The sequence below is a fragment of the Grus americana genome, chromosome 5 (assembly GCF_028858705.1).
Source record: "Grus americana isolate bGruAme1 chromosome 5, bGruAme1.mat, whole genome shotgun sequence".
Lineage (NCBI taxonomy): Eukaryota > Metazoa > Chordata > Aves > Gruiformes > Gruidae > Grus > Grus americana.
Window position 1 is genome coordinate 29,906,910 of NC_072856.1, and position 13,138 is coordinate 29,920,047.

General features: G+C 43.3%; 1 protein-coding gene across 1 annotated transcript in view; it reads right to left on the reverse strand.

The window, feature by feature from the left end:
• Nucleotides 1-11,423: 11,423 nt before the first annotated feature.
• LOC129206741 (uncharacterized) overlaps nucleotides 11,424-13,138 on the reverse strand; it is a 54,604-nt gene continuing 52,889 nt past the window's right edge. Inside the window, exons 40-42 of the mRNA XM_054826520.1 lie at nucleotides 12,691-12,857; nucleotides 12,146-12,332; nucleotides 11,424-11,632 (exon numbers count right to left, since the gene is read on the reverse strand). Of these exons, the coding sequence (XP_054682495.1) occupies nucleotides 11,424-11,632; nucleotides 12,146-12,332; nucleotides 12,691-12,857 (563 nt within the window). The remainder of the gene's footprint in view (nucleotides 11,633-12,145; nucleotides 12,333-12,690; nucleotides 12,858-13,138) is intronic.

Here is a 13,138-nt window from a genome sequence, read left to right on the forward strand (position 1 = left end):
GGCATGTTAAAAGTAATAATACATTGTGTCCCATCTGAAAAAAAACCCAGAAATGTTCAAATTCATGTCAGAAATCAAGAGATTATAGCAATTTCCATGACAGAAATGACAAATATAATTCACAAGAATCAAGCTTTAACATGGCAATGGCTGTGCAACTTTGCCTGATCCACCTTGTTGCTGCTGGTGATCCATATCCCTTTTATTTTAGTAAGATAAATATATTGGTCATCATGTGAAAGGTATATATATTTTTATCTGTAATTCAAATATGAACACATTATGATAGAAAAAGTGAAATGGCTTGAGAAAATTTGGACAATAAATTTAGATCAGCAGAAAAAGGGGTGTTTCTGTCTACCAGGAGAATCATATTGCTTTTAGGAGGGCTCTGTATGCTCGTCCCCATGACAAGTATGGGGTATAGATATTTGTTTTTACATATGTACTAACTTTACCCAAACTCAGAGAAAACTTAAATTCAGAAAATATTTCAGAAACAGTCCAAGAAGTACTTAAAGTCCCAGGCAAATGCTGACAGTAGATTAGATTTGTGATGTTATTTGGTCTGGTTATTCTTACATAGGACATAAACTCTCTTCTGACAGATCTGACTTGTAGGAGGCGTGTGCATGTGCACAAGTGCAATACTCTTTTCTTATTGAGCTTATATATAAAGTTCCTAAATTAGTCCTTTTTTGCAAGGCATGCTTTTTTGAATGCTGGAGAGGGACTATTTACAAGGGCATGTAGTGATAAGACAAGGGGTGATGGCCTTAAGGTGAAGAAGGGGAGATTTAGATTAGATGTTAGGAAGAAATTCTTCACTGTGAGGGTGGTGAGACACTGGAACAGGTTGCCCAGAGAAGCTGTGGATGCCCCCTCCCTGGAAGTGTTTAAGACCAGGTTGGATGGGGCTTTGGACGACGTGGTCTAGTGGAGGGTGGCCCTGCCCATGGCAGGGGGGTTGGAACTAGATGGTCTTTGAGGTCCCTTCCAACCCAAACCATTCTGTGATTCTGTGTCCTGCATGGATCCTAGTTCTTACCAGTGTCACCGTAGTCTCCCATCAAACACTAAAAGACATTGAGTCTGCTAAAGCAACTTATCCCGAAATAACTGGCTTCTAAACGTTTTCAGCTGTAGTAAGTTAACAGTATCTTGGTATCCTAATAAAATCAGCACATGCTGGTGGGGTATGCCTTTGAGTTTCCTTTTCTTGTCTAACATATGGGACATCATATGCTATCGTCAACTTTAAATGTCCAGTGCTCATTGCAGTTAGCTCCAAGGGATAAAGTACATTACAAGAATCTAGTCCATGCTTAAAGCTGTTGGTCACCAGAGTGCATTTGCTGACTATAGAGAGAGAAACATCGTTTCCCATGAGGACTCTTATTTGAGAGTCCCAGGCAGGATCAGGGGACCCCAATGCAGGTGACAGGTTTGCCACTGATTCTAGCAGTTCCTTGAAGCCTTCCCCATTGCTAAGCAGGATTCCTTTTACTTCCTCAGTGGCCAGCATGACACCTTTCTGAGTGTATTGCCTTTTCAGCCAAGAGCAGCATAGCCAGAGTGTTTCAGCAAGCATCAGGAGACTGTTTTTCTCAGCATGACAATGGCTCAGGTTGTGGTATGAATAAATTCTGAAGTTTTCTGTAATTTTCTATATTACAGAAGAGGATAGGACAGTGCACTGTAAGACCAGAGCCCACATCTGATGCAGTACTGCTAAAGAATGAAGTCTCTCCCTCCTAATTAACTAAGAGGGACAGAAACAGCCAAGAGATTCTGCCCTAAAAGACGCAGGTCCCTTCTCTTCCACAACCCAGGGCAGGTGGCTGCCCTGGCAAGAAAACACAAGCTATAGGAAAAGGAGATCCTTAGGGAAGGTGTACCCAACTGAGGAAAGGCTGCCAGGCACTGTGGGCATTTCCCGTCCCGCTTGCAGACTGAAGAGGAAGAAGAAGCACCGCATTGGTGATGCATGCATGCACTCCAGCTAATCTTGCAGTGCTGAAGTTCCTGGTGACTCTTTCTTGCATGAGAAAAGCCTGGTGCTGCAGAAGCTCTTGCATCCGGTATCTCTCCACATGTGCAGAAGCCATGTTCCCATTGCCATGTTGACTTCAAGCCTTGTGACCCATTGTGCAATATGAAGAGGTGGCATGGCAGCGTATCTTGCCCTATATACAGTGTGTTGTCACTGGGAGGATGGAGTGATAGCCTTTCCAGGGTGCATAGTAGGTCATGTAAGCTGTGCTTAACAAACCCAGGCTCTGCTGGGAGTCACACGGACACCCCACAAACCTGCATTTTGTGCCATCTGAGATTGAGCTATCATCCATGTCTCATGCCAGCTGCCCATGGGATGTGGTCTCAGTGGTGCTACGTGCGTGACGCCACACGACTGCTAACAAAACAAAGCCATTTCTCAGGGAATACCCAAAGGCTTCACATTGGTCTGGGGTGCCGAGTGTGGCAGAATTTGGGGCTGGTAGGCAAAAGAGTCCAGCTATCATGCCACATGCTCCCACTGAACAAAATACGAACCTGTCCAGGAATCTAGTGTGGCCACTTACAAAAGGGCTGATCACAGAGATTAAACTATGTTAACAGCTCCACATGGAAAGACTTTAAAGAAACAATTGCAAAACATCTTAAGGAAGTGTTTCAGAAATGCGTAAGGAAAGAAACATTCTCCAGGAGATCGAGATAGGCAACTATGTAAGTACATCCTATTACATGTTAAATCACCATTGCAACATGATACTGTGCTAAAACTCACAGACATCAAAGACAAGCGTGACTCGTAGGTCAGGTCAAGAAAACACAGATTAAAGACAGACAAATTTGTAGTGGCAAACATTGCCGAATATCCATTATAATAAATGTAAGGGAGCCACATGTTACTAAAGCATGTGGAAACCTGTCTAAACAGCTACTGCATGCAACTCTCACATGGTTTTGATACTTTGACCATATGTGGCAAAATGACTAAAACCTACTCAATTAGATCACAGTGCACGGATATGACATGAAAGGAAAATTAATTTCCACAAGTTCAAGATAATGATAAGGTCAGACTAGCTATCAGTAAAAAAGAACTTGTGTGATTGACAAAGTAAAATCCCTATTGTTTTGGAGGCTCAACATTGCAGCCTCATGCTAAGAACCAATGGGAAAGGTCAGAGTGGGCTAAAAGATGTCTCTGGAGGCATAACTACCTGTTCCTGCTGCAGCTGAGGAAATCTCAGTGGTATGATATGAGCTACCCCAACTTCACAATTTTGGCTGAAAACCCGACCTCTTTCAGAGGTGATAAGAAGGCAGCAGCCGGATGTGAAAAAGCAATGCACAGTACATGGGAAAACGGGAAATATGAAACTTTCAACATAAATCAAAACTTATAGAATATAGGAAAAAATGGTTTCCAAGGGTGACAATAGGAAGCATATATATATACACACATATATAGATATGAAAATATAAAAGAAATGTATATGAGGAGAAAGCAAAATCCTATCAAAGGTCTATACTGATTACTTCATAGAGAAGGCAAAGTAATTACTAATGAGGCAGCTAATGCAGGATTGCTAATAGAACACTTGTGTTCTATGTTGGGAAACATGTTTTATTGACAAATACTATGAACTGCTTCGCAACACATAGCCATATAACACATATTAAGACAGAACAGAGATCATTCTTACCAATTAGTTCCAAAAGCGTAGTCTAGGAGGATTCTTGACTGTCTATGGTTCAGCTCTTGTAATTCTTGGGATACCGTAGAACTGGAGAAAATGGAAAGAAAGTGAAAATTGTGCCAATTTTCAAAAATAGCAAGTGGGATGTGGTAAGGTACCAGTCGATTGGTTACCCTGGCTGTCATTGCAATAGTGGGCACAATATCTGATTAGTTAAAAATCAGTTCTTAGTTCTCTTGCTATTCCTCAAAATGTGGGCTGGTAGTCATACACACCAAATGCTCCTTCATCCCTGAAGTAGTTAATAGCAATACTTATTTTAAGTCAAGAGTTAGTTTCAAGTTACATACATTCTTCTTATTTATGTTTCATATGTTTTGTACAGCATTTGTTAATGTATGCATGTTTATATTGAGTACAAGTTTCAGTGTACAAAGCAATTATACACTGAAAACTGCACTCTACCACACAAGGGAGTGTTTTCCCTGAAAAAAGATTGATGACGTGTAATTAAGTTAGCCTTAGGACAGTTATTAACTAGTACAATTTGCTGTCTGGACAACAGAGGGTTCCACCCAGTCAAATTCCATATGTATGTGTTTGTGTGTGTATGTGTGTATATCTATCTATCTATCTGCATGCATAAAAAATATCCGTGGAGATTTGGAGTAAAAATGATGTCTGAAATCCTTTCCATGAAGGCAGAAATAAGGGACCTACCTGACTTGCATATGAACTGAATGCCTAGCCATATGGTTCAGTAAATAGCTTAAGAACCATATAGCTGGGAAATAAAAGGACAGGAAAAGCTGTTGGGAGCTGGTCTTAATAAAAGTTGATATAATTCTTTCTTTCTTTCTTTCTTTCTTTCTCTTTCTTTCTAAATCTATTTCTATTAACCTTAGTGAAAGTCTTGCTTATATTTGGATTATGCACAGAAATTCTTCTTTAATTTCCTTATCTTAGGTATGTACTAGAGGTGATGCCAGTAAACTGAGGTGTGCTGTTCCTATGGATGCATTGATCTTGCAAACCAGTGTACTGGAGTTATCTTTCAGTGACCAGAGTGCAATAAATCTGTAGAGGATGTCAAAGGAATTACAAGATACTCCACCAATAAGCTGCATGGGATAGTAAAATGCTGATGCAAGGTGACACCATGGAAAAGAAATCTTTCTGGTGTTAGCATTAGCCAGAGGTTCCCTGTAAGGGGATGAACAGTTTTGGTAGGCCCTGAGCTACCTTCTGGAAGCCAGTCAGTATAAAATAGTGTAGTTTTTAATAAGAAAAAACAAATTTTGTTCTATGTGGCAGTTGCAGGGGTTTTTTACTTAATAGTCTATTGTGCAAATATAGTAAGAGTTTGTAATGCAAAGACTGAAAAAAGTATATATTACTAAAGTTAAGAACATTAGCTGATTTCAGTGAAAAATGTCACTGGAAAAAGTTTTAGGAATTTTTAAGCATTTACCAGTCTCAAACTCTATTAAACATTTTCATGAGTGATTTGGAAATAAACGTGACATCCTGACTGGCCAGATTTGCAGTAGAACAAAGATTGATGGAGTGCTGAGTAATACTGAGGACAGGGCAATCATACAGAATGATTTGACCTGCTTGATAAACTGGCCTGATTAACCACAGTTAATTCTAATGCACTGAAGTGTGAAGTTATGATTAAAGGAATGACAAATGTATGTTACGATTTACTCCCCCTTACGAAAGGGAAGACTGTAGTGTGGAAAACACTAACTCACCAGCTTATGGAAGACAAACAGCTCAGCAGAAGTCTCTAATGGCAAATGAGGACAATTGGATTCTGTATATAGAATCTGGGAAGCCATTTATATGTGAGTTGTGGCAGTCTGGTGAAATTCCCACTGACTGGAAAAGGGGAGACATAACCCCTGGGGAACTACAGGCCGGTCAGTCTCACCTCTGTGCCCGGCAAGATCATGGAGCAGATCCCCCTGGAAACTATGCTAAGGCATGCGGATAATAAGGAGGTGATTGGTGACAGCCCACATGGTTCACTAAGGGCAAATCTTGTCTGACAAATTTGGTGGCATTCTATGAGAGGGTTACAGTGTCGGTGGATAAGGGAAGAGCACCTGATGTCACCTACCTGGACGTGTGCAAAGCATTTGACACTGTTCTGCATGACATCCTTCTTTAAATTGGAGAGACATGGATTTGGTGGATGGATCACTCAGTGGATAAGGAAACGGCTGGATGGTTGCACTCAAAGAGTTCCGGTCAGTATTTCAATGTCCAAGCGGAGACCAGTGATGAGTGGCGTTCCTCAGGGGTCGGTACTGGGACCAGTGCTGTTTAACATCTTTGTTGGCAACATGGACAGTGGGATCGAGTGCACCCTCAGCAAGTTTGCTGACAACACCAAGCTATGTGGTGCGGTTGACACGCTGGAGGGAAGGGATGCCATCCAGAGGGACCTTGACAGGCTGGAGAGGTGGGCCCGTGCGAACCACATGAAGTTCAACAAGGCCAAGTGCAAGGTCCTGCACGTGGGTCGGGGCAATCCCAAGCACAGCTATAGGCTGGGCGAGGAATGGATTGAAAGCAGCCCTGAGGAGAAGGACTTGGGGGGATTGATTGATGAGAAGCTCAACATGAGCCAGCAGTGTGCGCTTGCAGCCCAGAAAGCCAGCTGTGTCTTGGGCTGCATCAAAAGAAGTGTGACCAGCAGGTTGAGGGAGGTGATCCTGCCCCTCTACTCTGCTCTTGTGAGACCCCACCTGGAGTACTGCATCCAGCTCCAGAGTCCCCAGTACAAGAAAGACATGGACCTGTTGGAGAGGGTCCAGAGGAGGGCCATGAAGATGATCAGCGGGCTGGAGCACCTGTCCTATGAGGACAGGCTGAAAGAGTTGGGGTTGTTCAGCCTGGAGAAGAGAAGGCTCTGGGGAGCCCTTATAGCAGTCTTCCAGCACCTGAAGGGGCCTACAGGAAAGCTGGAGAGGGACTGGTTACAAGGGCATGGAGTGATAGGACAAGGGGTAATGGCCTTAAGCTGAAGCAGGGGACAGATTTAGAATTTTTTAGAAGAAAAAAGTCTTTACTGTGAGGGTGGTGAGGCACTGGAACAGGTTGCCCAGAGAGGTTGTGGAGGCCCTATCCCTGGAAGTGTTCAAGGCCAGGTTGGTTGGGTCTTTGGGCAACCTGGTCTAGTGGAGGGTGTCCCTGCCCGTGGCAGGGGGGTTGGAACTAGGTGATCTTTAAGGTCCCTTCCAACCCAAATCATTCTGTGATTCTATAAAGGGTACTGGAGTCTGCATTTGGTAAAGGGACAATGAAGAGTTGGAGGGAGTGCAAGAAAAGAGATACAGTTGGATATAGGAAATAAAGGGGGGTTTATAATGAGAACTTGATGGGCTGCATCAAGTGGTTTGAGGAAAAGACGACTGTGATGTAACCTTGGCATATTTTATAAAATTGACTCTAGTGAAGAAACAGTGGTTATACAATGGCTTTTAAGTTACTAGGAAAAGATTTAACTAGAACTAATGTCTGGGCTCTGACCAAACTAAATGAGGCTCGAAACAAGGTGCATACTTATTGCTGGAAGATGATCACCCACTGGAACACGCTTCCATGAAACGGGGTGACTTCACCATTCCTGATATCTTTAAAAGAAAAGGGGTCATTTTTCTTCAAGACCGACTTTGGTGAGTCACAGGTGATCGGGATTAACGTTTAAGTAACATTAAGCAGGTAACAGGCCTGACATCTAACAAGATGATCTGACAGTACTTCTGGCTTTTACAAGTCTATGGGAAGCAATAAGATGAATAATCTAGTGCAAATGCAAAACTGTATTCACTGTTTTATTTTGTTCTTCCACAGTCTAATAGGAGCTAACCAGAGCTAAACAATTCAAGAGCTCTCTACAGTGTTATAAAATAGACTTATTAAAGAAGTGCAAGCTGGTAGGACAATTTCGCAAGCAACAGTGGGAAAACCATGCCCCGGAAAACTGTCCCTCAACGTTTTGCTTATCATTATGCACCTGTGAACAAGGATCGCAAAGGCAAAGGATGCAAACAACCTAAATATCCCTCCAGGCTTCGCTTTAGCCTCCAAGAGCTTCGCACACCTTCCTCACCTCTCCTAAGACCTTCCAGTCTTATTTACTGCAGCCTACTGCTGCTCCTTGCTGAACCTCTGGTTTTGGTTTCACATGTGAAAGTTGTAAAAAGCCTGCTTCAAGCTCATTGAATCCTGACTTAGGCCTGACTGAGCAAAACACGCCTCAGCAAATGTCTAAAAAGAGACATTTTGCAAATGACTACAGTCATTTAAAAGAGCCTATCCATTTGAGGGGCATCCTAGAAGAAAAGGCAAACACAAAACCATGTGGGAGATACCCAACTCCCCACTGACGTGTGAATGGCTGAAGCTGGAAGCGCTAGTGATACTCTGTAAGGAAATTGCATCTGACCCGTTTGTAGTTGTAAGAACCATCCCTTGTGAGGTGCAAAGAAAGTGAGCTGCTCATGAGAAAATCAGTCCAGGCTGACTACAAGATGACCAGCTCTCAGAGTTTCATTCTGAAAGGATAAATGCAAAGTGAAGAAGAGCTGAAGCACCAGAACCTGTCCATAATCCATGAAAAAAAATCTGAGAATCTACCCTGGACAAACCACACTGTTAAAGCTACAACTTTTCAGCAGTATAGAAATAAAAGTGTGAATACATCCAGAGAACTCCCTTACAGGACAAGGCAGGCATTTCACAGACGCCCCTCCCAGCCACTGACACTCCCTCTCCCCTGTATTTTAAAATAGAAAACTGCACAGAGCACCTTTGTCCTTGGCTGGCATGTCATTACAGAAACACTGTGTCCTGCTCCCTCTACCAGGCTCTGCCGATGCTATTTAAAGCTTCAGAGTGACATGACTCAGCCAAGCACACGGTGGATACCTTTATCTACTCATTTGGAAAGTAGAGATTAAATCCTGCACATGAGCCTAGAAACGTGGCTGGAAGACACTGAGGACACCCCAGCAGCACCCCACCTTGCTACCAAAACCTTGCCATGTAAGCTCAATACAGAGTCCTGTACACCAGCCGCAAGTATAAATTGGGAGAGGAGTGGCTGGAGAGCAGCCCTGCAGAAAGGGATCTGGGGGTGCTGGTCCACAGCAGCTCAATATGAGTCAGCAGCGTGCCCTGGCAGCCCAGAGGGCAAACTGCATCCCGGGGTGCATCAAACACAGCGTAACCAGCCGGTCAAGAGAGGGCATTACCCCACTGTATTCAGCATTGGTGCAGCCTCACCTGGGGTACTGGGTGCAGCTCTGGGCCCTACAATACAAGAAGGATGTGAAGGTCCTTGAATGTGTCCAGAGGAGGGCAACAAAGCTGGTGGAAGGGCTAGAAGGCATGGCCTGTGAGGAGCGGCTAAGGGCTTTGGGCTTGTCTAGTTTGGAGAAAGGGAGGCTGGGGAGAGGTAGGTGCTGAGCTCTTCTCCCTGGTATCCAGTGATAGGATGCATGGGACTGGCTCAAAGCTGCACCAGGGGAGGCTTAGACTGGACATGAGGCAGCATTTCTTTACCGAGAGGGTGGTCAAACACTGGAACAGGCTTCCTAGAGAGGTGGTCGATGCCCCAAGCCTGTCAGTGTTCAACAGGCATTTGGACAATGCCCTTAATAACATGCTTTAACTTGGTCAGCCCAGAATTGGTCAGGCTGTTGGACTAGAACATCATTGTAGGTCCCTTCCAACTGAAATAGTCTATTCTATGCTATGCTATGCTATTCTTTCTGCAATCTAAAGACCTTTAACACTGAAATGTAACCACAGGTGGTTTTAGGAGGCTACAAATTGTAGATGCTGTACTGTTATGTACACTGAGAAACTCAACACATCCTAAGCTTCATCTTCCAACCTAACCTTCTAAAGTACTACAGTATTTAAAAAAAAAAAAAAAAGCATGCATATGTGGAGTAAGCTTTACTCATTTTGACAAATTTGTCACATGCTGTAAAAATAGGATGGTCTTAGTTGTATTATTACTTTCAATATTACTTCAGTTAATAAAATAGATACCTATAAAGAATTAGGGAATTTCTACTGTCTGTTAGTAACTGAGAAGTGAATGGTCTGGAGAAACATAAAATAACTCATTTGGTCTGTAAAGTATTAGTGTGTTTTATGTTATTAATTCAACCTAGAGCATGGGTTATCTGCAATGAACTTAATCCATATAAGCTTATTCATGTGTTTGGAAAGAAGTACTCTTGCATACTCATATTGATATGACTGTGTGATCCCAGTTTGCATGTTTTTTTTGATCTCATGAGGCTATTTCCTTACTTTTTTTTTTTCTTTTTTCTTTTCCCAATGAGTAAGTAAAGCATGTTAACCCTAGGGAACAAACCAGGCAGTGAGAGGCATGCAAGAGGAGCAGGAGGATCTTTGCTATGGGTGCAAGCAAAGCGCTCCTCTGTCTCCTCCCTCCCGTGAACAGTGACAGAAGCCTGGGTTAGACATCCTCTTATCACAGCACATTTGGCCCAAATGGCCAAATTATGCCATGTATGTACATGTCTGTGCTAGGTTTGGTGCAGTCATTCCAAGAGAAATTACAGCTCAGGAGGCACAGATCCTCCTGCCGCAGCTGGCCATCCAGAAGGGTGTATTTGTTATAGCAAACCTTCCCAGAGCTTCCAGGGATCTCTACGGGTCTGCACCTTTCTTGTCTTCTTGTTCACAGCTAGCACAAGGCTCACAGCAACTCTATAGTTAAAATAAATTTTTGCTATCTCAAGAGGGAAAAATAACATTCCTGGAGCAGGATATCCTCTTTAGATGCCCTACTGCAAAACACATAATCTTCCTTCTTGCACCCTTTCTCCCCCACGTGGGTGACTCCTAATTCTGCAGGTGCCGAGCTCATGCCAACAGCGAAGGGCAGGCGGAGCTGATGAACTCAAGGGCCTGTACATCCTTGCTCTTGTTTTGAGGAGATTTAAAGCCAGCAGAGTGGTGTTCAGCTTCTATTTCTAGTTACTACGCTACTACTGCTCACAGACGGAGTGGGAAGAGAGATGGGTATCCAAGAAGCAATGAGGAAGCACACAGAGGACTTTGGTGGTCAAGCAGTGGCGAACTTCATCAAAACTCTTTCTTTCTCAGTTGATCTGGTACCCACGGTCTGTGTCTCCTCTGTCTGTGTCCTAAGGCTCCCTCGGAGGTGATCTGTGCCCACAGGATGCCATATGGCATATGCCTTTCTTTCTCTAAACACTTACCTACGGTCCCAGTCACAAACCTGGCCCACAGGCTGCTGCTTGCCTCACCACCGCCTCACAAACACAAAACACAAGCCAAGTTAATAAAATACACTTTTAATGTGGTCTGCCCTGAACATGCTAGACTTAAACATTTCAAACTCTTTCTCAAGGCAACTAGCACAATGCTCATTATCATCTTAGCACCTTCTTCTTCATGGTTGCCCACCCTCTGTACCATACAATGACTTGTACGCCACTGTTGTAGATGAATTGCAATGAATTGTTGCAGTGAAATTCTTCGGAGAAAAAAAGTTTCTCTTCAGTCTCTTCTTTGTTCGTCTGAGATTGCCATTAGTGGGGTTGAACAGAAATCCTTTGAAGCCTGCTGGCTGATCGTAAAGGAGCTTCAGTCTCTCAGCAGGCTAAGGGACACAAAAGCATCCTCCCTTGTCTGGCATTATTTCTTTTTCTGCCTTTTCCGTGCTACTGCTGTGTGCAAGGCCTGCATAATGAGGTCTTCGTTATTCAGGATGTTGTATTCACCCAGCTGAACCAAACGGTCATATGCCTTCTCGGTGTACTGAATTGAATATGTTGAATAAGGGGAACAGCAGCCATAGAGATCAACTTTGCCATCTTCCATCTCTGACTCTGAGCGCTTCTGACCTAGGAGGAAAGGGCGACAAATCACTGCTGGGAGATGAGATTTGCTCTGGTCATAAGCAAGCAAACTCTTAACAGAGCAGGGAAAGGAGATGTCTCTCCACAGGCAGAGTTCATAATCTAAATTACTCTTTTGGGTATAAATTTTTTTAAAAACAAATAATTCTTTTTTAAACTGGCAGCTCAGTCCCTGACTCGGGTGGATATCAGCTGCTTCACATGATGAGGGGAGAAAAATAGTGATTATTCCTCTTACATGGGTCTACGCTGCAGTTCTGAGCTGTAGCTGTGGCTCACATAGATACATCAAAGTTACCTGCAAACTAGCTAGCTTAGGGATTGGAACAGCACAGCCATGGCATCAAATCTGACATGGTAAAAAAAGTAACTTTAAGCAACAGATGAGATGTATTGAAATGAGCCAACAGTGAAGTTCAAGGGTTGGAGTATTAAATATACTCCCTTTAGTAGTCTGGCCATGATGTCAACCTTTTTTTAACATGTTTGATAACTTACCTGGTGCTTTGTATTTTTGGAAGGTATCATTAATTAGTGGGAAAAATAGCAGTAGTGGCGCTCCTGGAGTCTCAGCACCATCAAAGAGGTAACACTCCTTCAGGTTTTTCCTGTCTTCTTCACTCAAGTCCACTCTGGGAAAAAGGATTCCCTGCTCTGAGCAGTACTTGCAGGTGTGGTCCAGAGCCTGGATCAATGAACAGAACAGACTGAGACTTAAAGATTATTTCAGGGCTCAGTATTTCTTGGCATCAAGTAACAAAGGGAGCCTTTTCCAAGCTGGCTGTGTGAAAGCTCTGAAACCCCTATAGGAGAGAAGGTCATTGGAGAGAAGGTTTATGTTTTCCCTGAATTCTTAGCACAAAACTGTTGTATCATACAAGAAAAACAAATGAGAATATGTACAGTATGAAATATCACACTGCAGCATTAAGCTAAAAGTGCTAGTGGTTAAGACTTTTATTAGCAGCAATATAGAAAGCATCTAAGTGTTAAAAACTTCCAGGTGTACAGCTGTTAATAGAGACTGCTTCAATTCCTCTCACCTGTATCTGTGATCCTGCACTGTAATTTAAATGCAGGATGACGTCCACCTTTCTCTCTGGTTTTAAAAGTGGCATGACGCTTGTATTGATGAAAAATCCTGTATCTACCAGAGATAGGAATTCCTCTGATTGTGTCAGCTGGTTGGGAAACGTGTCTAACACAGTATCTAAAAGGAAAGATTTTTCTTGCTGTAAGTGCAATAGTGCAAAACTGGGTACCCTGTTTTCCACTCTTACATGATGACCACAGAGCCCTAACTGGTTACTGTCTGTGGGGAAGGGAGATTCACCATATCCGTTCTCTTCTGCCCTTCCAACTCCAGCCATGTGCAGTTTTGGACCTGCAGTAGCAACATTCTTGAAGGGGGTTTATCTGCCTTTCCACCGAGTGTGTCTTCAAACAGGGAAAGGGAGAACCACCACCAGGACCTGGTGTCCCTGCCTCAGG